The sequence below is a fragment of the Haemorhous mexicanus genome, chromosome 3, assembly GCF_027477595.1.
Source record: "Haemorhous mexicanus isolate bHaeMex1 chromosome 3, bHaeMex1.pri, whole genome shotgun sequence".
NCBI lineage: Eukaryota > Metazoa > Chordata > Aves > Passeriformes > Fringillidae > Haemorhous > Haemorhous mexicanus.
This window is the reverse complement of record NC_082343.1, coordinates 12,989,792-13,012,561: the sequence shown is the minus strand read 5'-3', so window position 1 is coordinate 13,012,561 and position 22,770 is coordinate 12,989,792. Positions and strand designations below refer to the sequence as shown.

The window sequence follows — 22,770 nt, the reverse complement described above, 5'->3', positions numbered from 1 at the left end:
GATCTTTGAGAAAAAACAGCTCTTCTGGACTGGAGGCAAGGACTTTTTCGGTAAGGGAACATCAGAAACATCCAGGGAAAACTTCTTGGTAAGACTGTAGCCAGTCAGGCCTGCAAAGGGGAGACACAAAGTTTAACAGAGACTGCAATGAAAATCTAAAGCAGCTGAAGCTCCATATTTCATGGAACAGATTCCTTGGAAACTTCTAAACAGCTGCACAGGGAAACATGCTCCTCCCTGGCCGACACTTGAATCAGGCCGGGGGAAAATCCTGCCCCACTTCCCCAGAGCTACCACAGGAACAGCCTGGCCTCTGGGCTGCCCTGGGACAGCAGGGAGCCCAGAGCCCTGTGCTCTCCAGGAATGGCTCAGCTGCACATGCAGCCTCCTGCTCCTCTCCCTGCCCCACAGCTCAGCAGCCCTACAGCTCCAGGGGCACTGGCAGCAGCACAGCTCCTTGCAGGGGCACATGCAGGGCACAAGTGTTCCCTGGCAATGAGCACAGCCTCTCTGGGCTGCCAAAAGACCCTTCCTCCCACCAGAGAGTAGCCCAGCTCCCCGCTTACCTCTGTGTGAGGCTGATCCATGCTTGATCTTCACCTAATCCTCAGTCTGGAGTTGCTTCAGGCCCCCCATGCCATGACTAGGAAGGGCGATGGAGAGAGCGGGGCAGATGCACACCCTTCCTTAGTCTTTGGTCATTTTTGGCACAGCTAAAACTCCCATCCGGAGGTGTCCAACTCAGAACTTGGTCAGCTTTCTGGAGAACATGAAACCTTCACCAGCCCAAAAGGCTGGAGAGGTTTTCCTGCACGTGTGGAGGCTTGCTCTCAGCACACTTGATCAGCTGGGTGCCCATCACCTCGCAGAGGGCACAGGCAAGCTTGGTGACCACAGCGCAGACGTTGGCGCTTCGGACAGGCAGCGCCTTGTTCTCCAGGCAGGACCAGAGCACGGGCAGGGCGTAGCGCTGGACCACTTCAGGGCTCCTGGCATAAACCCACTCCACAAGATCTGCCGGGACAGAGACACAGCTCCTTACTCATCAACCTCAATGCAAACAAGGATCTACCTCTGGTTTTGCTTCTTGGAAGCCTCTCTGGCCAAGATCAGTGAAATAGCACACAGAGCCCCATGAGCCAGAAATGGGCAAAGCAGCTGATCATCCTTGAAACAGAGCCACCAACCCCTCAGGACTAATTTCTCCAAACAGAGCCTTGTACCTGTGGCAGACTTGGTACCTTTACTAAATTATTTCACAATTTGTTTCTGCATGAACAATGAATAAAATGTCAAATTGCCTTTTATTTCCATTAAGAAATTGTCTAAACCCACACGGAAGATTTGGAAATGCATCCAATGCATCCTACAAAGGCAGTTGAGAAATTTCTAATAAAAGAGATGATTCCATTCTTGTAACTTTGATGTCAGGGGCCAAAAGTCTTATCTGACTCTTCCCCTTGCTCCATGGCCCACAGCAAAGGGCAGTATTAGAACACACTTCAAAACTCCAGCCCACCAGAGATGGGTGCTGCTTGATAGCTGGATGAGAAACAGCAGTGACGAGCTGGTGTCTTTGGCAGAGTGCTTTTGTGGCTTCCAACAAAGAGCTCTTTCAAACCTCCGGGTATCTTAGAGAATTACCCAGACCCCATTGCCCTGACATTTGAGCATCTCCACATTTTAATGGCATTTCCCTTCCCAATGTTAATGGCATTTTTTCTTACAATGTCCACTGAAATAGGGGCACAGAGAGAGAAAAAGGCTACACAGGGGACTGAAATTTAGCCAGAACACAAGTGTTTTCTCACATTGTCTCTGGAATCTGCTCTCTGCTCACTTTCTGAACTGAACTGTATCAAACACAGACAAAAATTTACTACCAACAAGCTCCTTGCATGGCAGATTTGGCTGAGAGATCAACACCTGAAATGCTCAGGAGACCAGTCTTATTTTCTGATCAGGCAAAATGTTATGTAGTATCCATTTATTACTCTCTGGTGGAAGAGACTTCATTTTCTCTATGCTGTTAATCCATTAGCAGTCATCAACTTTGAAAGAGCTCCTGAAAGTACCCAAAACCAATTCTGCTAAGCAGGAAAAGGATTATGGTTCCCATTTTAAAATGGGACTTCATTTGAGTTTAAATGCAGTTAAAGACTTTGGTCACTATGGAACTTGAGAAGAGCCCCAGTGACAGCTCAGCCTCAGTGAGGGTTCTGCCCCCATCTCAGAGGCTGCACAGCTCTGCAGCAGCCAGGGAAAGCCTGCCAAATACACCTGCCTTGGCTATTGGGCAGGAGGGACAAGCTCAGCACCTCCTGATGTGGAGGAGCTACTCTGCTCTCTGTTCACAGGCATCCCCTGTAAATACTCCCTCAGAGACCTCTTGGCTTAGAAGGGGAGGCCATACCTGTGATACGCTCCGTGACCTCCAGCAGAGCTTGGCCACTCAGTTGGCTCCATTGGTGGCTGAGCTCTTTCATCATTGATACTTCATCTACAAGCGAAACACACATCTCTGCTCACTCTTCTGAGGACATAGGAGAAAGGAGAGTGGGGAGGAAAAGGGCAGGGGCAACCCCATTTTATACAATAAAGTCGATTTCGGCTGATTTTTGAATCCTTTTTTTCTTTCCTTCCAGCCTACTTGGCAGGGTTTAAAATTCCAAAAGAAAAGCTCTCCTTTCACATTTGTAAATCCAAAGCTGTCTGCTGTCCCAGGAGCGATGTTAAAACATTTCACATCAGGGACCTCAAGAGTTCAGTCACATGGAAGCAGTGAAAAGGTTTTGCATCCCAGAGCAAAAAGGGAAGAAGCCCATACTTGGGACACAGAAAGGCACTGACTCAGGCAGTTTGTGAGTTCACAGAGCAGCTGAGGTGGAGAAAGTGGAAACTGCCCCTGAAGACCTGCCTCTTCAACACTCCATTTTTCAGGCATATTCCCCCAGTGCCTTGTGGAGCCTTCCAGGTGGCTGCTCTGCAGAAGCTCTGATGGGCCAGTGTCCCTTCATGCCAACAGCAAAGCTGTTCATTTGGGAAGTCAGACGGGGCCCAAGCAAACTCCAAAACCCCTTTGCCTCTGAATTGTAGCAAAGCTGTAGTCCAGGACTTGCTCTTCAGACCAGCAGCACAGAGCCCAGGGCTCCTGGGACTGTTGGGAAATGCTGCTGCACATTCCAGCCTGTTGGGGATGGTGCATAAGGACTGCACCTCCACAGCTTCTGGTGGGTGTCAGCTGGAGCGTTCCACAGACAACAACAGCTCCCAAGGCACTCAGCGCTCTCTTGTGTGGGAGAGACAGAGACACAGCTGAGGAGAGTCCGTGCCAGGGCTCAGCCTTACCCAAATGAGCAACAGATTTGTCCAGTGCATTCACAGCTGCAGCACGAACCCCGGGATCCTTTGAGTTCAGGTTCTTTGTTATCCCTTCCACCAAACGGACCATCACCGGGTTCAGGGCATCTTCCAGGAGTCCAATGATTTCTGCCAGCACCTCCAGCGCCTTCTGCTTCACTTTCTTGTGGGTGTCATTTATTCTCAGGACAAAATAATCAAAAATCTGTGAAGAGAACAAACAACATGAAAGCTGGATTAAAATGTCCTTGTTTCAAGAGGGCATGCAGAAATGAGCACTCAGCAATATAAAAGATGAAAGGGATCTTTCCGTCAGGTCAGCCCTTGCCTGCACAGTTTCACCATTTTCCTGTGGGCCACTCACTGGAATAGTTGCGCAACCTGATGCTGCTTGAAAGATTTTCTCCCATTTTTAAGAATTTTGGTTGGGGACAGAAAAGTTCCTATGGTATTTCTCTCCACCTAGAAATCATTAAATCAATTCCATTTATTAATTCAGAAGACTACCTTTGCTTTCAAAGTATGGAAGCCGATATTTACCATGCCCATTTTTCCATACAGTTGCCTCAAGTACTGAGGGCAGTTATGATTTTGCCAAAACTGTGGCGGGAGGAGATCTAACTTTTATTTTGTCTGTCTCAGAACCTGTGTCTGGAGATGGGCAGGCTCTGATCAACTCTTCCCGGATCCAGACCATTTCTCTAACTAACAGGTGGACTTCTGAAATGTAGTGTGCTCTACAGCTCTCATTGGAGCAGGTTCAGTCCCTTGACAGCCACATCATCAGGTACCATTTTCTGGAAAAAGGGAAAAAGCAGCCACTGGGAGGAGAAAGGATAGATCTGTCCTTAGCTGTTTTTCTCCTTTTCCAAAGAGAAAAAAAGGCCCCTCAAGAAGGGTGAGCACTATTTTACCAAGAGGAACAGGGATGAGGATGGAAATGAGCAGCCAGAGTTGTGCCTGTGCAAGACAAGATGGAGTTTACAGAAGTATCCTTTTAAAAACATTTCATTTAAACCAACTCAGCCTGACACTTCTCTTCCCCATGAAAACCTATTTGCTGTCTAGAGAATAACTGCCATGCTTTCAATGGCTGGATTCCCTTCACTTCACCCAACTGGGAGTAGGAGACAGCAGCAGTTACACCAGCAGAAAATTCTGCCATCATCTGATGAACAGCAGCAATAGGCACCTGCCAGACAAATACAGCTGGGCTGAAAGAACTTGTCCTGAAGCTTGGACCTGAATTAAATTTGTCTGGGTAAGAGGGACCAGCCTGTCCCAAACAGCCAGGATGTAGTGCCAAGACACACTGAATTAACTTTACTTCTACAGGCTTGGGAAAGGAGCTAAATGAAAGGAGCAATGAAGATACCCCACTTACTTGGACAATGTTACTGGAGATCAGCTGGGGGCTGGTTTTGCACAGATCTAGGAGGAGTGCCACTCCTTCCATCCGTGCCTGAAACCCCTTGGCTTCCAGGAGATGGTAAAGCTTCTGGAGTGATTCCCTTCCTTCCACAGCTGCAGGTGATGTGACCTGGGCATTAGGATGGTGGAGGAGGCGTCCACCAGGGGCAGACTTCACCCTGGAAAACAAAACCAAATTAGGACCTTTGGCTGATAATACCTTCAGTTAATTGTGAGCCAAACATCTTGAGGAGCTTTCGTAATGATGTGATTTCAAGCTAGAAAATCATGAGGCTCTGAAGAACAACTTGGACCTCGTGACAATCATTATGGGAGACAATCTGCAAGTGACATTCTCATCACTGCTCACTCAGGAAAACCAAGGATGAGATGCATCTGATCTATCTTCAGATGCCTTCCAAGGCATGCTTTGTGGGGAAAGAGAGACACTACTTCCAAGTTTAAATGCCTGCTCATATGGGACGTGTGTGTCTTATAATAAGGAAACTCATCATTCTGGAGAAGTGTCTCTACACCAGGCATGACAATCTGGAAAAGCAGCTCAGATGCATCTGAACAGATGAACAGGGGCATAGCTGAAGGATCCAGAAAATCAGGAACAGAGATAGAAACAGAAGCCAGACATGCCAGAACTACACTCACATTTCATTTGCTTCCCTAGAGACTAGATGCACAGCTTAACAAACCCTCCGGGAATAATCCTCTTGGATCAACCTATCTCTTCCATGAGCACAGGAAGATGCTAGCCATGCTACTGAGGCATGTGGTCACTTTCCTGCCACTGCTGACCATGACAGAGCTAAATAAATTCCCTCTGTTATCAGAGGAGAACAGGTACAAGTAGCTCTGCCACTGGCATGAAGAGACAGCAAGGACCAAATTCTTCTCTTAAATGCTGATTGCAGCACAGGGGGAAATAAACCAAACATGCTGTCCAACAAGCAAACTCTATGAAGGACAGGAATAGCAAGACAAAAAGTCCACGTTGAGACACCTGTTGACCAAAGCTGCTCAGGAATTGCCTTGCTACTTACTATTCAAACTTTGTACTGTTTCAGGATAAGAAAACCATGAATCAGCCAGGCCAAACAACATGGATGGGAACTGCTTGTTTGGGGAATGGCATCTTGCTTCTAGACTGGGACTTCTCATTAAAACACCCATCTAAAAAGGACTCCACTTGGATGAAAAAAAAACCCTGGTTGGATTGACTTGTCTCAAGTCAGGCAGCAGAGACTTAGCCCTCTCCTAGCCTCCACAACACTGCCACTACCACTGCACTGGATCGTCTGAGCTGCAACCAATGGGTGTCTCTTTGTCACCCAATTTTTGTGCAAAGCCCTGCAGAGAAGTTGTGTTCAACACAATGCAGAAGTTGACATTTTTTAATCCTAGAGCATTTGTAGGGAAAGGAAACAATCTCTGGCACTGGTCATCTCCAGCAGAAAGATTTGCCTGAGGAAGAGGCATGTAAAGTTTGTCGTGTGCTTGGTCACATCTGACAAAAGTGCTCAGTACCATTTGCTAGAAGGCAATGTGGCCTGGGGCTTCTTTGAGCCATCGTTCCTCTCCTTCACCGGCTCCTTGACAGATGGGTGTTCACCCTTCTGGTTTTCCATCCCCTACAAAGACATAGAGAAACCTCATGAATCTTTAGAAAATAAAATAGGAAATTCCCTCTTTAAAACACAAGTTAGAACCAGGATCACTGCTACCAAGGCTTAGGGAAACATTTCCTAATTTACAGAAAGAAAAAGACCAGAGATTCAGTGATGCCAACTCTTTGTTTTCAGTAGCCCAAGGCAGATTATGGGTGCGATCACACTGAGCAGCAGTCTAAATTCCCAAATTCATTAGTCTTGAGCATAAATGGGAATAATGCAAACTGACAGGCACTGAGTGGTCTTAAAGGAAGCAGCAGAAAAAATTGGACTCTTTGGAGGTTGGCCTATTATGCTGGAAGTTGATTTGGTTCAACGCTTACTCTCCCTGCTCCTGCACCAAGGCACACTCCCTTCTGTAGTGTAGATAAAAAGAATAAAATCCCCCCCAAACAAACACATGATTTCCCATTGAATGGTGCTGAATTCACTAAGCTTCTTCCAGCTCCACAGGGCTTTACAGCAGGGCAGTATTCCCAAAAGACAGACAGCAATCGTAGTAACTAGGATTGACTTGGACATCTTTTCTATGTTTGGAAATTTCCTTGGTACTGCTACTTCCAGTCTCTTTTGGAAAGACTCTGTTATGTTCAGAAGCACCATTCCCACTTAATTGCTTTACTCCGGGCAGAGTAGGGAGAGTGTGGCTGGGGCATAAACTGAGTGTAAACCCATTTTCTCCTCTTTCCCTTTCTTCTTTGTGACCAATATTCAAAGTATTCAAAACCCCACTCTTCCCCTAATAATTGCAGTTCCTCTGTGGTCTGCAGATGAAGAGGCTGAGGATTAACAGCTCATTCCCAGAAGCAAAGTGATTCAGCAGAAGAGGAATGAGAGAAAGACACATTGGGTACGTTTGATCTCATTTTAGCAGGCACAATACTTGCACAAAGGATATATTCCTCCTGCCAAGCACTTACTTTCTTCTTAATTCTTGTCAGGATATCTTCCAGGTCATGTGAGGAAAGAGATTGTTCCAAAATCTTTTTAAATTTTTGATTATTCAGTAACATCTTCACCATCTCCTGTCCATAATGCCTAAGGAAGGAAAGAAGGAAAGAATAGAAAAGTGAACCAAGGAGGAGTGTTAACAGAAGAGGCTGATGCCTTAAACTCATCAGGTGCAATGCTTGCATGAGAAGGCACTACCTACTCAGCAAAGAGGGAGATTTACCTCACTTGACACTGCCCAGTGCTGCAGCTGAACACAAGAGGTAAGAGGAGAACGTGGGGCAAGAGAAAAATACCATTTCTCTCTGAAACTGGGGGTGTGCTTCTGTGGGATCAAATGATCCCAGAGAACAAGCGAAACAAATCTGCTTTGTTGTCAGAGCCTATTAGCAGTGTCCTACTGCCATTGCACAGTAATTTACCTTTCTCACCTCATCCTTGCTTTTGTTTATTCTATACTGTATGTATGCACAGGGACAGCTAGTTGCTCTGGTGTTCTTGGCAGCTATTAATGGGAATTTCATCATCAAAGTAAGGGGATTTTAGTGGTTTGGGGTGATTTTGCCACTAGGAAACCACAGTTTTCTTCAAGAAGAAATTTGGAGGTCACTGAGCCACAGAAAACAGCATTCTAGAAATCTGCAGAAGAGGTTTAGAAAGACTGAATATGTTGCCAAATACCTCTGAACTATTTCTAGGGAAGTCTTAAGTTAATGTGAACTAGATGTTGGGGATCCTTCAGTGACGAACATTAGCCAACATTTGGCTTTCTATTGCGCAACCTAAACTGTTGGACTGGCTAATCTGAGCACTCTTTTGATCTCAGTAAAGAATCCTTCAAGTCACAGCAAGGTGGCAATGCTCCTTCTTGCTGGCCAACCTCAGGTTACCCAGTACAGTCATTTCTCCAGGCAGCCCAGAGCAGTGGTCACAGCACCAAGCCTGACAGAGCTCAAGAAGCGTTTGGACAATGCTCTCAGGCACATGGAGTGACTCTTGGGCTGTCCTGCACACGGCCAGGAGCTGCACTTGATGACCTGCATGGGTCCCTTCCAACTCAGCATATTCCATGATCTGATGACCCTTATCCACACAGAGAGGTCCCTTATTATTTCCTTGAGTTTCCACTCTTTTGTGGTTTTGCCTTTATAGCCCAACAAAAAACGGTTCTCCTGGTTTTGGAGGTGAAATGAAGATCATTACCTGGTGTCCTTGTGACAGTCCTGAGCCAGTGTCCCTGCCACCTGTGCCAGCCTCTCAGCCCTGGGGGTGCCCGCGAGCTTGGTGACTCCCATTTTCTCCACCAAGGACAGGAGGAGTTCGGCCGCACACTTCCGCGCCTGGGTGTAGCGGCTCCTGGGAAGGAGAGAGCAAACCCTGGGGCACAGGGACAAGGAGCAGCAGCAGCACAGGCCTTGGCCAGAGCGTGCTCCCTGGCCTTGCTGGGGGAAGGAGCCTGGGTTCTCCCTGCAGCTTCAGACACCTGCAGAAGGTTCTGTCCTCAGATAAACACTAAGTTAGCATTGTACAGAAGGACTGCCTGCATGGAAGAGGGAAGAATTCAGTCTCCCTGCACTATCTGTTACTCCATTTCTTTCCCAAAATTTCATTGGAGAAAAACTAAAGTAATAGATCACATATGAATTATTTAGAAATCAGGGACAATTCATGCTGACCCATTAGAGGATACCCAGTACACAGAGCTGCAGCGCCATGAGGCTCTTTCCACCCATTCATCCCCAAATCTGCAGACCTCTGGGAAAAAATAAATGCAGGGAAAACATGCTGTGGGGCATGAAGTTGCAGAATATCCAGCAATGCAGCCTGTTTCTTCTGTGAGCCTTGGCAAGGGATACATCTGAGTGTTTTACCCTATTGCAAAGCTGAGGAAAGGGTGCCAGTCAGTTTAGCCAGGTTGTCCTGTTCTAGAGACTGTCTCTTGGGGACTTTCAGGCCCAGCACCAACACTTAGGGCAGCATTTGCTTCAGCTTCCCATGGCACTCGACCTGTGAAGGTGCCTGGAAAGTGATTCATCATCTCAAGGCTAACATGAAACATCAAGTTGAATAGAACATAGAGCTCTAAGGCCAGGACACTCAAACAAGATTCCCTTTGGCAGGAGCTGCACCTGCTGTGCAGGCTGTGCCATACCCAGCACACTCTCCCCCATGTGCTCCACACCCCAGCAAGGACCCTCCTTATTTCTCAGGTTAATGGCATCATGAAGATATGTGGTTTTCCCCAGGGCCTCTGTGCTTAGCGCTGCAAAATATGCAACAGCACTCACAGCTGCAATTGCAATTGTCCCTCTTCCCACAAAAGCACAAGGCTCTATCCTTAGCCCTTGCAGGCACTTCCACTTCCCCTCCATTCACCACATCAAGGAAACTCTGACAGAGAACTCCAGGAAGCAGCAGGAAGCTGCATCAGAGGAGCTTTAGTTTGGATATCAGGAAAATGTTTTTCACCCAGAGGGTGCTTGGGCCCTGCAACAGGTTCCCCAGGGCAGTGGTCACGGCACCAAGCCTGACAGAGTTGAAGAAGCATTTGGACAACAATCTCAGGTATACAGTGTGTGACCCTTGGGCTGTTCTGTGCAAAGCCAAGAGCTGGAATTGATGGTCCTGATGGGCCCCTTCCAACTCCCCATATTCTACAGTTCTGTGATTCTGTGACCTAATGGGCTGCAGGAGGGCAGAAACAGGTGACAAGAGGAAAGCAATGAGGTTGATCAGAGAATTAAGTCACTGAATCCCCAGAAGATACAGGATACAGAACCCTTCCCTCCCAGCATTCCCATTCTCTCTCTCATCCCTTCCCTCACCCACACACTGGAAGGTGAAGAACATCACTAAAAGAAGAAGAAGAACTTACTTGACTCCCTTGTCCATGAGAACAGTCATTGCTCGTGCAGGAGTCATGTTCTCTACCATCATCCCCAGGCTCTGACAGGCTGCCTTCTGAATAAACTCTGGGGAGTTCTGCACCATGTGGAAAAGGACCACAGCAACCTCATCCGCCTCAGAGTCCATGTCCTTCTTCAAGATGGCAAAGAGCTCTCCCAGAGTGACAACTGCAGAGCAGGACACCTTGGACCGGAGGTTGGTCACCTGGGGAAGTCATGAGGGGAAACATAAGAATCACCTTGAAAAGAAAACCGGTTTCCTTAGACAAAACTCCCAGGAAATCACAGCATGTCCTGCTGTGTATAGAGGAACATAAAAGCACAGAAAGAGCAGAAGAGCCCAAGAAAGGCACTTACTCTGGCATCAATTTCTGGCCTCACACCTGCTTACTGCAGGCATAAAGAAAATGTTTCACTGAAGTGTTCTACTTAACCCTTCTATAATGTCAATTGCTTTGATTTTAGGCCCTTTGATTTGAAAAACAAAGAAGCAAAATAAAGTAAGGGATGCTTTCAAACCATAAAGGCACAAGTCATAAAAATAAAACAGTCAACTGCTCCTGTTCAAAAAAGCAACTCCTGTACCTTAAGCACTCAGACAGGAAACAGAAAACACAGGCTCAGATCTACAGCCTCATTTGCAGTGTTCAATTACAGCTTGGGCAGAGATTGGGATTCTGCCATATAATGTCATTAGTGTCTCAGTTTCTGCCTTGTAATATAATGGCACCACACTCAAAGACAAGTGCCAGACACCTGACCTGCCAGTAAATACAGCTGCATGTACACACAGATCCTACTGATAGCTGACAGACATAAGAAATAGAAGGTCTAAAACCAGAAATGAAGGCAGTGCCTGAGCACACATGGAGATGAACAAGCACATAGCTACTCTACAAGCCGTGTATGAAGTATGGGGGACAATTCAGAGCAATGTTCTCACCTCGCTGGTAACTGCCAAGCAAATCTCATGAAGTCTGGAAAGCAGGACTTCTGGATGGGACTCAGCCAGGCGCGGGATGTTGAAGAGTCCCTTCTCCTTCAGTTCCCTGAAAGGCAAGTACCAAAAGGATTGATTTTTCTCTCTACCCAAGAACTAGGCAGCACCCTCTGAAATGACCAGGCAGGCAGCTCAGTCAAACCATGGGAGATGCTTTTCAAGGAGTATTTAATCAAATCATGGAACACATTGCCACAGGATGCTGTGGCTGTCAAAAGCATACACAAATCCATGAGGCAAAGAGAGGGCTTTCAGAGTCTTCATTTGTGTCCTGTCTGAAAATCTCTGGCACATGAAGTGCCTCTGTCACTGCTAGAAGCTGTGAGGCCGGGTCATGCTGCTGTTTCTTGTCACCTCCCTTTACCTGTCCTTGAGACACAGTCCCATTGGGCTGTTACTGGGGCATTTTCCTTCTTTGTCAGCCCCAGCAGGCAGTTCAGCACTGAGAGTCTGCCCTGCCACGCTGGAGCTGAGTTTCCACTCTACAGTCCAGGTTTGTGTGTCACCCACTCCACTCCACCTCACACATTCCCCAAAACCACAGCAGGATGTCCCAGAAGATTCTACCCCTGGGCAAGAACTGTTGAAACTCTGGCTCTTCCCAGAACACTCCTTCCTAAAACAACCCCCACAACAGCAACATGTTATCTAAAAGGTGCAAACAACTCCATCTCTCAGCACGTGCTTTGTGCAGGCCCTCAGGCTCAGGAAGGTGTGTGAGGCATCAGGGCTGCAGCACAGGGCTGGCGACTGATCCCACGGGCACCCCCGAGTGTCATCAGGACCCCCCACACCTGCAGAAGCTCTCTGCACCTCACAGGGCACCAAAGAGATATGGGGAAGAGAAAGCAGAAGAGACAGGGCAAAGCAAAGGAGATGCATTGTGGCCAATTGTTCATGCTTATCCCTGTGAGAATGAAGCATCCATCAGTGAGTGGATGCAAACCCAGACATCAAAAAGACAACCAATATCAGCAACATTTGTAGGGTTATCACCTCTGGGCCTCCTTCTGTCTCTATAGAATTTTGGGACCCATTGTGAGTATTGACAAAACATCTCAGGCCTATATGAAGCAGTGAGAAGGAAAAGTTGAATTCCAAAAGTGCAAGATTACTCGAGGATTTTATTTCTTTTTCCTTCTCTTCTGCCACAAGCCCTTCAGGAGTAAAGGCAGGCTGAGGGACTTGAAAGCACAACTCAGTCCATTTCTCAGAAAGAGGAGCTCCCTGGAGCTGCTTCTGGGGCTCACATGCAGGAGTCCCTGCCATTGCTGTCAGCAGTGGGAGCAGAGAGGAATCTTACTCAGTCCCCCTGGGCCAGCGGCCCAAGGCACCCAAATCTCTACACTCATAACTGCTGCCATCCTGCCTCTGCCTTCAGCCAGCAAATCATCTCATCCCACAACTTTCTCTCTTCCCTCAGCATTTCCTTTGCAGCTCCATGGAGCAGCAGGCAAAGGGAGGAAACAGCACAGACCTGCTGCAGCTGCAGCACTGCTGCAGAGCAAGGCCAAGAAAAGGCTGCTCTCCCATCTTGATGCTCTCCCTGCTCTGCAGTGGTTTCCCCAGTGCCCTTTGGCCCTCTGGGCTCTCGGCGCTCCGAGGCACGACCAAGACACGCTTCTGATCGACCTTAACGCTAAGAGGGACACCGAGGGAACGGGGCCTTCCTTACCAGTCGTCGCTGCCCAGCATGGAGAGTGCCTCCTGCAAGGACTGCGGTGGGTCTGAAAAGGCTCTGTCCTTCTGCCCGTGCCCACGGAGCGGCTCCTCTCGTCGCTTGGCCCCAGTGGCCGTCTGCGAGGTCACTGTAAGGAGAGGGTCGGCCGTGGGCGCTGCAGCCCCGGGCAAGGCACCCCGCCATGGCGCGGCCTGCAGCCCCATCTCCCAGCCAGGGTTCCGTGTGGCACACCCTGCCCCTGGCTCAGAGACTTCCCTGCTGGCTGGCTCCTGGGGCTCCTTGCTTGCTCCCAGCCTCCCCCAGCTGGGCACAGCTCCAGGCTGCACCTGACAATTGCCCCCACAGCGCCAGCTCCCAAGTGCCACAGGTGCCACAGCCAGCGGCAGGTTCCTGAGGCCGCAGAGCTCCCGCTCCCTGCCAGACAGTGCCGACAGCAGGACTGGCTGGCCCAGGAGGGAACCCCTCAGGGGCCTCTCTTCTCTCAGCGCCCTGATTTCCCCCAGCCCTGAGGACAGGGGCACTCTGCAGCTCCCTGAGGAAAGACCTGCAGCTGCCTCGCGACAGCACCAAGCCAAGCCTGAACAAGCCAGCCCTGCTGGGCCCAGCTCAGTCCCCACAGAGCACCGACCAGGGACCAGCCATACCTGACCCTTCACACCTGACCTCTGTTTCCATTGACTTCAAATATTCTAGACTATCCACTTTTGGGGGAACTCAAAAGTAGATTTGCTGTTTATTCTCAGGACAGGCTATGGACCCAAGATCCCAGCTGTGCTGGCTGAGGCAAGAGGCAGTTTGTGCTCCTTGTGCAAGGACAAACCCCAGCAGGAAAAAGCTGCCATGGAGCAGGCTTACCTGAGGAGCTGCGTGGGAAGCTGCCATCCCCCTGGAGGGTGGGTGTACTGGGCAGTAAGGGCACATTGTCCTGCTTCCTGAGGACCTTTTTCTTCATGGCACTACCAGGGTGTTTCTTCTGCACACTAGGAGCTGTGCCAGCGACAGGTGGTAGGCTAAAGGCTGCAGGGACAAAAGAGGAGCTTGTAAGTGGAGGCAGCTGGAGAGGCTGGCGATCGAAAGGGCCAGAAAACTTGCTGGAGCTGGGCAACATCTCTTTGTTATCCCAAAGAACTTTGAGTATAACAATGGCACGCTAACATGGGACAGTGATCACAGAATCAGAGAGTCCTAGAGAGTTTGGGTTGGAAGGCACCTCTAACCACCATCTAGTCCAACCCCTGTGAGCAGGGACACCTTCATCTAGATCAGGTTCCTCAGAGCCCCATGCAAACTGGCCTTGAACACCTTCAAGGATGGACCAGCAACAGCTTCTCTGGGCAAATCCTGCCAGCTTTTCACCCCCTTCATTTAAAAATAATTCTCCCAATATCTAATCTAAATCTACCCTCTTCTAGCTTAAAACCAAACTGCAGTGTTGCTTCCCCTAAGAAACAAGAAAAACCCAGTATTGCTTTGCTTTTGTTCTCCTGTTCCAGAGGCAGGCAGGGGAAGTTCCCAAAGAAAGTGCAGACAGCCTTGCGTGATGCCCTCGGGCTGAGTGCTGCCTCCTAAGGGCCCTGCTGCTGCCCTCGGGCAGAGCTCACAGCCCTGCAGGCAGAGCCCCTCAGCCGGGATTCAGTCGGGAACGCTGCTTGCTCCTGGGGCTACAACAGAAGCCCTGGCTGGGGCTTCAGCACAGCGCCACAGCACCAGCTCCTCAGCAGGGAGCAGCAGGAGAAGGATCTCTGGTGTTTTCATCAGAAGGAGATGAATTTTGTTTCTTCCAGGTTGCACCCCGGTAGAAAAGCATTCTTTTGGCCTCACCTTCCCTGGAGGCTGCTTTCCATGAGAGAGTCTGAAACCCCAGTGCTCTTTGTAGGACAAAGTTTTCTACTTTGAAGGACTTTAGAGGTGAAGGTGGGAAGCTAATCTTCTGTTACTGACTCAGTGAGGCCATGAGCAAGACACTTCAGGCCTCTGTATTTTTCTTTGGGAAACAGAATTAAATCCTAATGCAAGCTTCCACTCAGATGCAAGCAGAACAGCCCCCCCAGTCTGATTGCAACATTGTGCAAAGGGCAAGCAAGTGGTCAAAAAGGACCACCACAAGTGTAGCCACCACTTACTTGCTTCAGCTGCATCCCTGGGCTCAACTGCCTTAGGAGGAAGCTGCAAGCATGATTCATTTTGTCTCCTCTTCATTGCTTTTTCCAAAAGCTCCATTTTCTTCCACTCTAAGTTCTTTTGAGCCAGCTTGCCCAATGTAGCACGGACCTAGGTGCAATGGAAATACAGCACAGACTGTAAGCAGAGACACACAAACCAGACACAACATCTCATCAGGAGCACAGAGTCCACAGAGTGCCACAGGCATCAATGCAGCTCCATATACATCCCAATAGTTTCAGAGGAATGTCTCCAGTCCTCACCTCAGCAATTACACACAGTGAGGTGGATCACTGTAGTGCCACAACCTTCCACTGCTGCAACTGCAGCCTATGTCAGGAAGCCCTGCTTGAAGCATGAAAGTCATAGGAGTGCTCCAAGATAGAGGAAGAGCTCACATGGCCAGTGTGCAGGCAGTTCAGTTCCTACAGGCCATGGCAGGAGAATGAAAACCATGTGCAACACCCAGCAAGGAGGGCTAATGAGCTGTTGTTTAAGACTCATGGCCAGCAATTGCAGCTGTTTCTCACTTCCTGGCTTCTGAAGGACTCAGCTCTCAAGGACTTGGTCTCTGAGACCAGCAGACCAAAAGGAGGAGTCTTGTGAAAACAAGTTGCAGAAGCATTGATGTTCATGAGCAGAAAACTTGAGAATGAGAGGGCTGTGAGATACAGCCACAAAGGTAACCAGGAAAAATCAAACTCTCCCATTTGATTTTGCAGCCTTGCTTACACTCAAACATTAGAATCTTTATTTCTCTGCTTCCAAGGATGCACTTTGCCCACGTTCACTAATGTGTAGCTTGCTCTGCCACTCAGAACTTCTCTAAAACAGCCTTTGCACATAAAAAAATGCTTCTGGCATGACATTAGCACCATCTCCAAACCAGTGACCTTGGCACCACTGGAAATGGCCAAGCAATTGCCCTGGAGTTGTCAAATATATTCCCAAGAGAATCCCCTACTCCCCAGGAGGGGAAGATTATGATTTTCAGTGACATTTTGGGCCAAGCACAAAACAGCCACTGGAAAGGAAGTCTGCTCATCCCTGTCCTTATCCCTTACCTTTCCAGAGGTGTCCCTCAGCTCTTTGTCCCTCTTAAGATCAGCACTTCTGGGATGATCTGTCTCCTTGGCCTGGCTCAGTGGGAGGCCTGGGAATGGAAGCAAAGGTTCTTCCTGTAAATCTCTGGCAGACTTCAAGCCCCCAAAAATGCCATGCTGGGCAACAGGGAAGACAGGTTCCAGATTGCAGAGCTCTCCTAAAACACAGAGATTGCGATTGAGAGCAGCAAGGTACAATGCCTAGACCCTCTCCCAAGGGATGGGCTACTGGCAGCAGACATGACATTGCTCTCTTGGCCAGCAGACTGAAACCTGCTGCATGACAAAGGCCTCAGCCCCTGCATGCTGGAGAGCCTCTGTGTCTGAAAGAGAAGGGCAGAGATGGAGATTGCTCTTGACAGAGATTCTTATCTGCCCTTATTCATGCTGATTTTAGTAAACATATTTCCAGTTCCTGAAAGAACTCCCAGGTTCTAATAGCTGGATGCGTTTAGATCAACATTGTCTTCTCTTTGTTGGAATATTTTAGAGGACATTCAAAGAAAAGTCTAGGGTTGCAGGAGTGATACCCAAACGTAAATTGTGTTCTTGACACTAGATAATTCATTTTCCCCAAGGATTTTCATTCTAAACTGTATGAGTTTGGGCCACTTTCGGGCCAGCCTGACTAGAGGTTGATTTTCTTACTGCAAGTAGAACAATGGAGCTCATTCTGGAATACTCCCCAACAGGACTGTTAAAATTCTGAGAACTAATCATTCTATACAACAGCTTCACAGAGGATAAAATCATGAGGCAGCAAAGCAGAAAAAAAACAATGTTGCAAATCCGGATGATTTGTCCCTGTAGAATGGCCAGCTTAATAATAAAGGACAGTAAGGTCTGGGCTTTGAGGAAAGAGGGCAATGGTGGATGGAAGGCAAGGTCTTGGAAGGTAAGAGCATTTGGGAAGATGGCAGGGAAACTACAGATCCAAGGGTAACCTCCTTGAGACCATGGCAGTCAGTCAGGTCTGAAAAATGTAACAGAGGCTGCGATGAAAATCTAAAGCTTCTGAAGCTCCATATTTCATGGGACAGACTTCCGGGAAGCTTCTAAAGAGCTGCACAGGGAAACATGCTCCTGCTGGCAGACACTTGAAGCAGGCCAGGGGGAAATCCGGCCCCACTTCCCCAGAGCTTCCACAGGAACAGCCTGGCCTCTGGGCTGCCCTGGGACAGCAGGGAGCCCAGAGCCCTGTGCTCTCCAGGAATGGCTCAGCTGCACATGCAGCCTCCTGCTCCTCTCCCTGCCCCACAGCTGAGCAGCCCTACAGCTCCAGGGGCACTGGCAGCAGCACAGCTCCTTGCAGGGGGCACATGCAGGGCACAAGTGTTCCCTGCCAGTGAGCGCAGCCTCTCTGGGCTGCCACAAGGCCCTTCCTCCCAACTGAGAGCAGCCCAGATCTCCCCTTACCTCTTTCTGAGGCTGATCCATGCTGCTGGGGCTCCTGGGCCAAGGCCCCCAGAGCTGGCCCCGAGCCCAGACCTCCATTCCCATGGCCGGGGTCCGGCACAGGCGTCTCCAAACCAAACAGGTCTGTGAGTTCCCTTGGGAACAGAGGCATCCCAGGTCCTGTCTTACACTGAGAGCTCTTTTCCCCCTTTCTCTGGGTTTTTGTGGTAGTATCAGAAGAAGCTGTCAACCAGGTACAAAAGAAGTGAGTTACTTGAACTCACGACTTTATAATCAGCCCTTCTAATGATTCAGGAATTCAAAGTGTATTTTAGATACTGGAAAGATTGCTTGGTTTTTTATTTCTCATGAAACTAGCATCATTTTAATTTCTCTGAACAATATGGAGCTGCAAAGCCAAGAGAGAAGAGCTCCACTTCATGTGCTGCTCACTGCCTCCCCACTACTACAGGATCACTTTCCTTCCAAACAGTTGGGAATTCACAGTGCTCTCTAGGATCTGACTCTGGCAACGAAGTAATTGTTTTCAAAAGTAGTTTTCAAGACCTCTGTTTCCGTATTTCCCACTACATTCTAGGTCGGGTTTTGCAGTTTTGGGGATTTTTTATATTACTCTTTACAACAAAAGAAGTTCTGGGACACAAACAATGGAAACACGCGTTAGATGCAAAAGCAGCTTTGCTTTCTCCATTAGATGTGCCCAGTATTCTCTGAGCCTGGATTTGTAAGGCACAAAGTGCTCATCCCAAAGCTCCACTTTTACTCTACTTGTTCCAGGGGTTTATTCTCTGCTTTCTTTTCAGCAGAGACCCCCAAAGCCAAACAAACACGACCTATCTCAAAACATTTCTGATCTTGGCTAATACAGACAATTCAAAATATCCTTAATGGAAATAGCTGATGGCTGGTCATTCTCAAATAATTCCCAACAGAGCTGTGAGACCTAGGAGAACTAATTCTTTACATGGCTTCACAGAGGATAAAATCATGTGTCAGCCAAACACTATGAGAGGGATACCTGTCCCAAAGCTGGATTCTTTAACCCTGCAGAATGCTCTGGTCAATAACAAAAGTAAGAAACGAAATGATAAATGACATAAATCATTTCTAGTCCAGAATTAATGCGAAAAAAAAAGGTGCATTACTTACTGAGTAATACTAATTCCTTAGCTGCATTAAGCATTACAGCTGCATACCAGCAATGAAGGAGTCATTCCAAAGGGGCCATATCCAGGATTTGGCAGAACTAACCCTAAGCCAAGGAACCAGGGGATCTGATCCCTTTCTCTGCATCAGCAGAATTCTTTCCTCAACGCTCATCTCTCCTATCATTACACACCCAGAGATGCCAAAGGAACAACAACAGTGTCAATGAGGGTGTCCAACTTGAAAGCATTGCCTGACCCAGAGGCACCATAGACAGCATTTTGTCTGGCACAATTCCACTTGTCAGGGATCAGGCAAGGCAGGGACAGGCACAAGGCAGAAGGCATCTCCTGCCCCCCAGCCTCAGCCTGCACCACTGACCCAGGCAGAGACAGCTGGGGAAGAGATTTGTCATTGTGAGCCTGCCATAGGTGGCTTTGGGCTTGTGCTGTCAGAGGATGACAAACTCACACCCTGCCTAGGCTGCATCCATTTGAAAGTCTCCTTCCCTACATTGGAAAATGCCAAAGGAATTTCTGTCAGATGAGGTTACCCTATTCCTGCCAGTGCAAAACCAGGCAATGTCCATGAATCTCCTTCACATCTCAGAGGGTTCAGATCAGAAACAGTTCCAAGGAAAGCTTTACTCCTTCAAAAGTGGGAGGACGGAGTGGGAACACTTCTCATTTCCTTCTAAATGCCTTCCTGTTCTATTCTCATTTTGACACTAGAAAGGCTACATGGAGATAAAAGGCATGTGCAGGATGGAGCGGAATGCTTCCTTTTCCTGCACTGCATTTCCAGGACCCCAAGGCACCACTTCAGCTCCTGCCCCTCAACAGTTCACATTGGAGGAATTTTCACTGCACCACTGGAACAACTCCCACTGACTGGGCTCTGGGAGAGTCCACTGAACCCGTCAAGGAATTGAAATGAATTTAAACCAATTTTTAAAAGAATGGGTTTCAACCAATCTCTCCAAATGTCACCCCTGAGTCAAGACTAGATATGTCATTTTAAGACAGACACGCCCTGTACCTACCTGCATGTTCAGAGGACTTCTCTTGGCTCCTGCTGCTGGATCCGGACCTGGAGAAAATGGAGGACAAAAGAACATATGAGGAGGTAGAAAGAGAAGGGAGGGAATGGGTGCACCATGAAACAAGGCAAACCTTCTTAGCATGGTCACTCTGATGAAGGAGGAAATGCAACACAAAAACCCGAAGAGGATGCAAGACTGATTAATTGTCCTTAAGCTTTCAGTTGCTGCAGTCACACAGAGCTGGCCAAGCTCTGGCTGAAATAATAGCCAAATCCAGCGGGGAACCCATCCTGAGGTGCTTTCAAGCCCTGCCTCCTCTTCCCCACCACCACCTCTGCTCTTGGGGGCATTGCTGTTGGGTTTGACATTGTGCTGGATCATCATAGATGGGCAAAATGCTGAATACAAAAAGGTTTACTTAAACACATGGGACAGCTGACTGGGCAAAATGACCACAGGAGATGGGAAGAGTCAGGTGAACAGCACACTGGAGCAGCAGACACCTTGGCTTACCTCATCTCCTGAGACTCCTGCAAATCCAGCTGGGGAGAGCTGCACAAAGACCCTGCAGCACTGCCAACAAGGAGACTCCCTGCCTTGTGCATTACGGGGATGAAAGATTTTCCAAATGCCCCCTTCTTCGTTTCCCCACCACTGGGATAACGCAAGGAAGCCTGGAAAGGGTAGAACACAGTGCTCAGATCAAGCATCCAGCCTTGCCCCCATTCATTCCTCAAGATATTTAGATATGCCCTTAACTGGCACTTGGCAGGAATTCACAAGACAAACTGATGGAGCAGATTGGCACAGGATGGGAATGCAAAGGGAACTCGTGAGGGAGAGACCATGTCCCATATTTGACACCTCTCCCCTCATGCTCACTCCTCTGCAAGAGTGGCTGCATTCCCAGCTGGCATCCCCATGTTTAACATCAAGATGTTCTGGAGTGCCACTGCTTCCACTGGCCTTTTGGATGGCATGGCAGTGGGTTTAGATCACTGTTCTCTCCCTGCCCCTAAGGTGCCTCACAGCCAGTGCTGATCTCCAGCCATGGCCCCACAAAGCCATTCTGCAGGATGTCAAAACCTGTTTTTCTCAAGCCCCTCATTCCTTCTGCTGCTGCCCTTCCCTCCTACACTTCCCCAGCAGCCTTTGAGCCCAGATGCTGCTGAGCTCTAGCGATGCTCGCTGCTCTCCAGCTCCCACACACCCATCATCTCTGGCTCACTGGCATTTAGGAAGTTCAGCAGAGCTCCCTGCCCTGCTGCTCTCTGCAAGCTCTCTGCCTGCCCACGTTGTTCCAGGGCCCCCATGCCATGGCCAGGAATAGGGCTGGAGGCACTGGGGGTAGATGCACACCCATCCTAAGTATCCTATCATTTCTGGCCCAGCTAAAGAGCCAAATCATCACCTGTTCAAAGTTCATTGCAAGGGTCAGTTCCTGCCAGGGATGCACTGGGCCCTTTCTCTGCAAGGCTGAAATCAAGTAGCCAAGCCTTTGGTTGGACATTGTGTCTACCAAAGCTGTTGTTCATCTGCCTCCTCCTACACCCCACGGCAAACCCAGAACAACTGCAGGTCCTGGCCCTGCTGCAAAGGCAATCGAGTGCCTGGGCTCTGGGCTGCTCTCCCCATGGCCACCTCCCATCCCTTCCCCCTGGACAAAGCCATGCCACAGCACACAGCTGCCCAGAAGCTGATGGAGTCTGGATTACCATCTGAGGCAACTGTGCAGAGGGCATGGCTGTACAACTCACTAGATGAGACAACCTGACTTGGCAGAATCCAGCAAACACTTTTTCCATCCAAAGCAGACACAGCTGACAAAAAACACCACCAAAACATAGAGGTGCTTCATAGATACCCATAGGTTCCTAAATGGAGAAGCATTGCTTTTCCGGATTGCACAATTTTAGCTGCTCTGACCGCTTGTTGGTGTTTTCTCAGCCATAAGATGGAGGGGGAACCATAACAGAGCCCAGTCATCATTCAGTGACCTCTCCTGTTATTGATACATTCTGAGGACATGAAGTCTGCATTTCAGACTCATTGAAAAGACAGCTTGAAGCACAGTGTCCAGCTGAGCTCTTCCTTGGCTCAGCTCCTTCACTGGGCTTACAGCAGAGGAAATGTTCTCCAAGCTCTGCCTACAGCACATAAACTGAAAATTTATCACACTGGACTTAGCTTAGACTCCTTACCTTGAGTGCTTTTCCCTCTGAAGTCTGCTCCTGGATTTTTCTACTGTCCTCATCATAGCTGCTGACATTTTTGCCATTCTCCTGCTCTCTGCTCAATATCTGGCTTGGCACGACTAAAACAGAGCTCTTCTGGATGGGAGGCAATGGCTTCAATGGAATGGGCATAGAGGGCCTTGCCAGGGAAAACCTCTTGGCAAGAGGGTAGGCAGTCAGGCCTGCAAAGGGGAGACACAAAATGTATCAGAGACTGCAATGCAAACCTAAAGCATCTCAAGCTCTGTATTTCATGGGACAGATTCCTTAGAAGCTTCTAAACAGCTGCACAGGGAAACATGCTCCTGCTGGCAGACACTTGAATCAGGCCGGGGAAAAACCCTGAGCCTCTTCCTCAGGGGTACCACAGAAACAGCCTGGTTGATTCCAAACTCATTCCATTTCTCTTTACAATAAAGAAAGTGCTGGCACATGATCAATGACAGCCCATGTTAGGAGTAAAAGAATCTTTGCACTCCTATTATGTATTTCTAGCATTCAAGCACCCAAATCTGTACAGAACTAATTAGCTTCAAACATTCTGGTTTTGCTCAGCCTCACTGACCCATGGGTTATTTCCCTGCTATCTTTTGTGCAGAGACCCCAATCTACATAAACATAACTTGCCGCAAAAAATTTCTGATTATGGCACTATATAAGAACTCTTTTCTTTTAA

At 48.6% G+C, this 22,770-nt stretch overlaps 1 protein-coding gene across 1 annotated transcript; it reads right to left on the bottom strand.

The window, feature by feature from the left end:
- Positions 1-627: 627 nt before the first annotated feature.
- LOC132324367 (TOG array regulator of axonemal microtubules protein 2-like) lies at positions 628-13,942 on the bottom strand. The gene is made up of 11 exons (XM_059840414.1): positions 13,846-13,942; positions 12,985-13,117; positions 11,253-11,358; positions 10,279-10,514; positions 8,607-8,759; positions 7,373-7,490; positions 6,310-6,413; positions 4,745-4,949; positions 3,349-3,565; positions 2,414-2,500; positions 628-1,014 (listed from the first exon to the last, which is right to left on the bottom strand). The coding sequence occupies exons 1-11, from the start codon at positions 13,940-13,942 to the stop codon at positions 779-781; spliced, it is 1,692 nt and encodes a 563-aa protein (XP_059696397.1). The 3' UTR covers positions 628-778.
- Between the last annotated feature and the right edge of the window lie 8,828 nt (positions 13,943-22,770).

What these genes read in the sequence shown, in the direction of transcription:
- LOC132324367 (XM_059840414.1), bottom strand. Translation starts at nt 13,942, where the DNA reads ATGAAGAAAAAGGTCCTCAGGAAGCAGGACAATGTGCCCTTACTGCCC. An exon ending in CTCATGGACAAGGGAGTCAA is followed by an intron (nt 8,760 to 10,278) that starts GTAAGTTCTTCT and finishes TCTCCTTCCCAG; the next exon opens with GAGCCGCTACACCCAGGCGC. An exon ending in ACATTGCCTTCTAGCAAATG is followed by an intron (nt 4,950 to 6,309) that starts GTACTGAGCACT and finishes TTTGTTTTCCAG; the next exon opens with GGTGAAGTCTGCCCCTGGTG.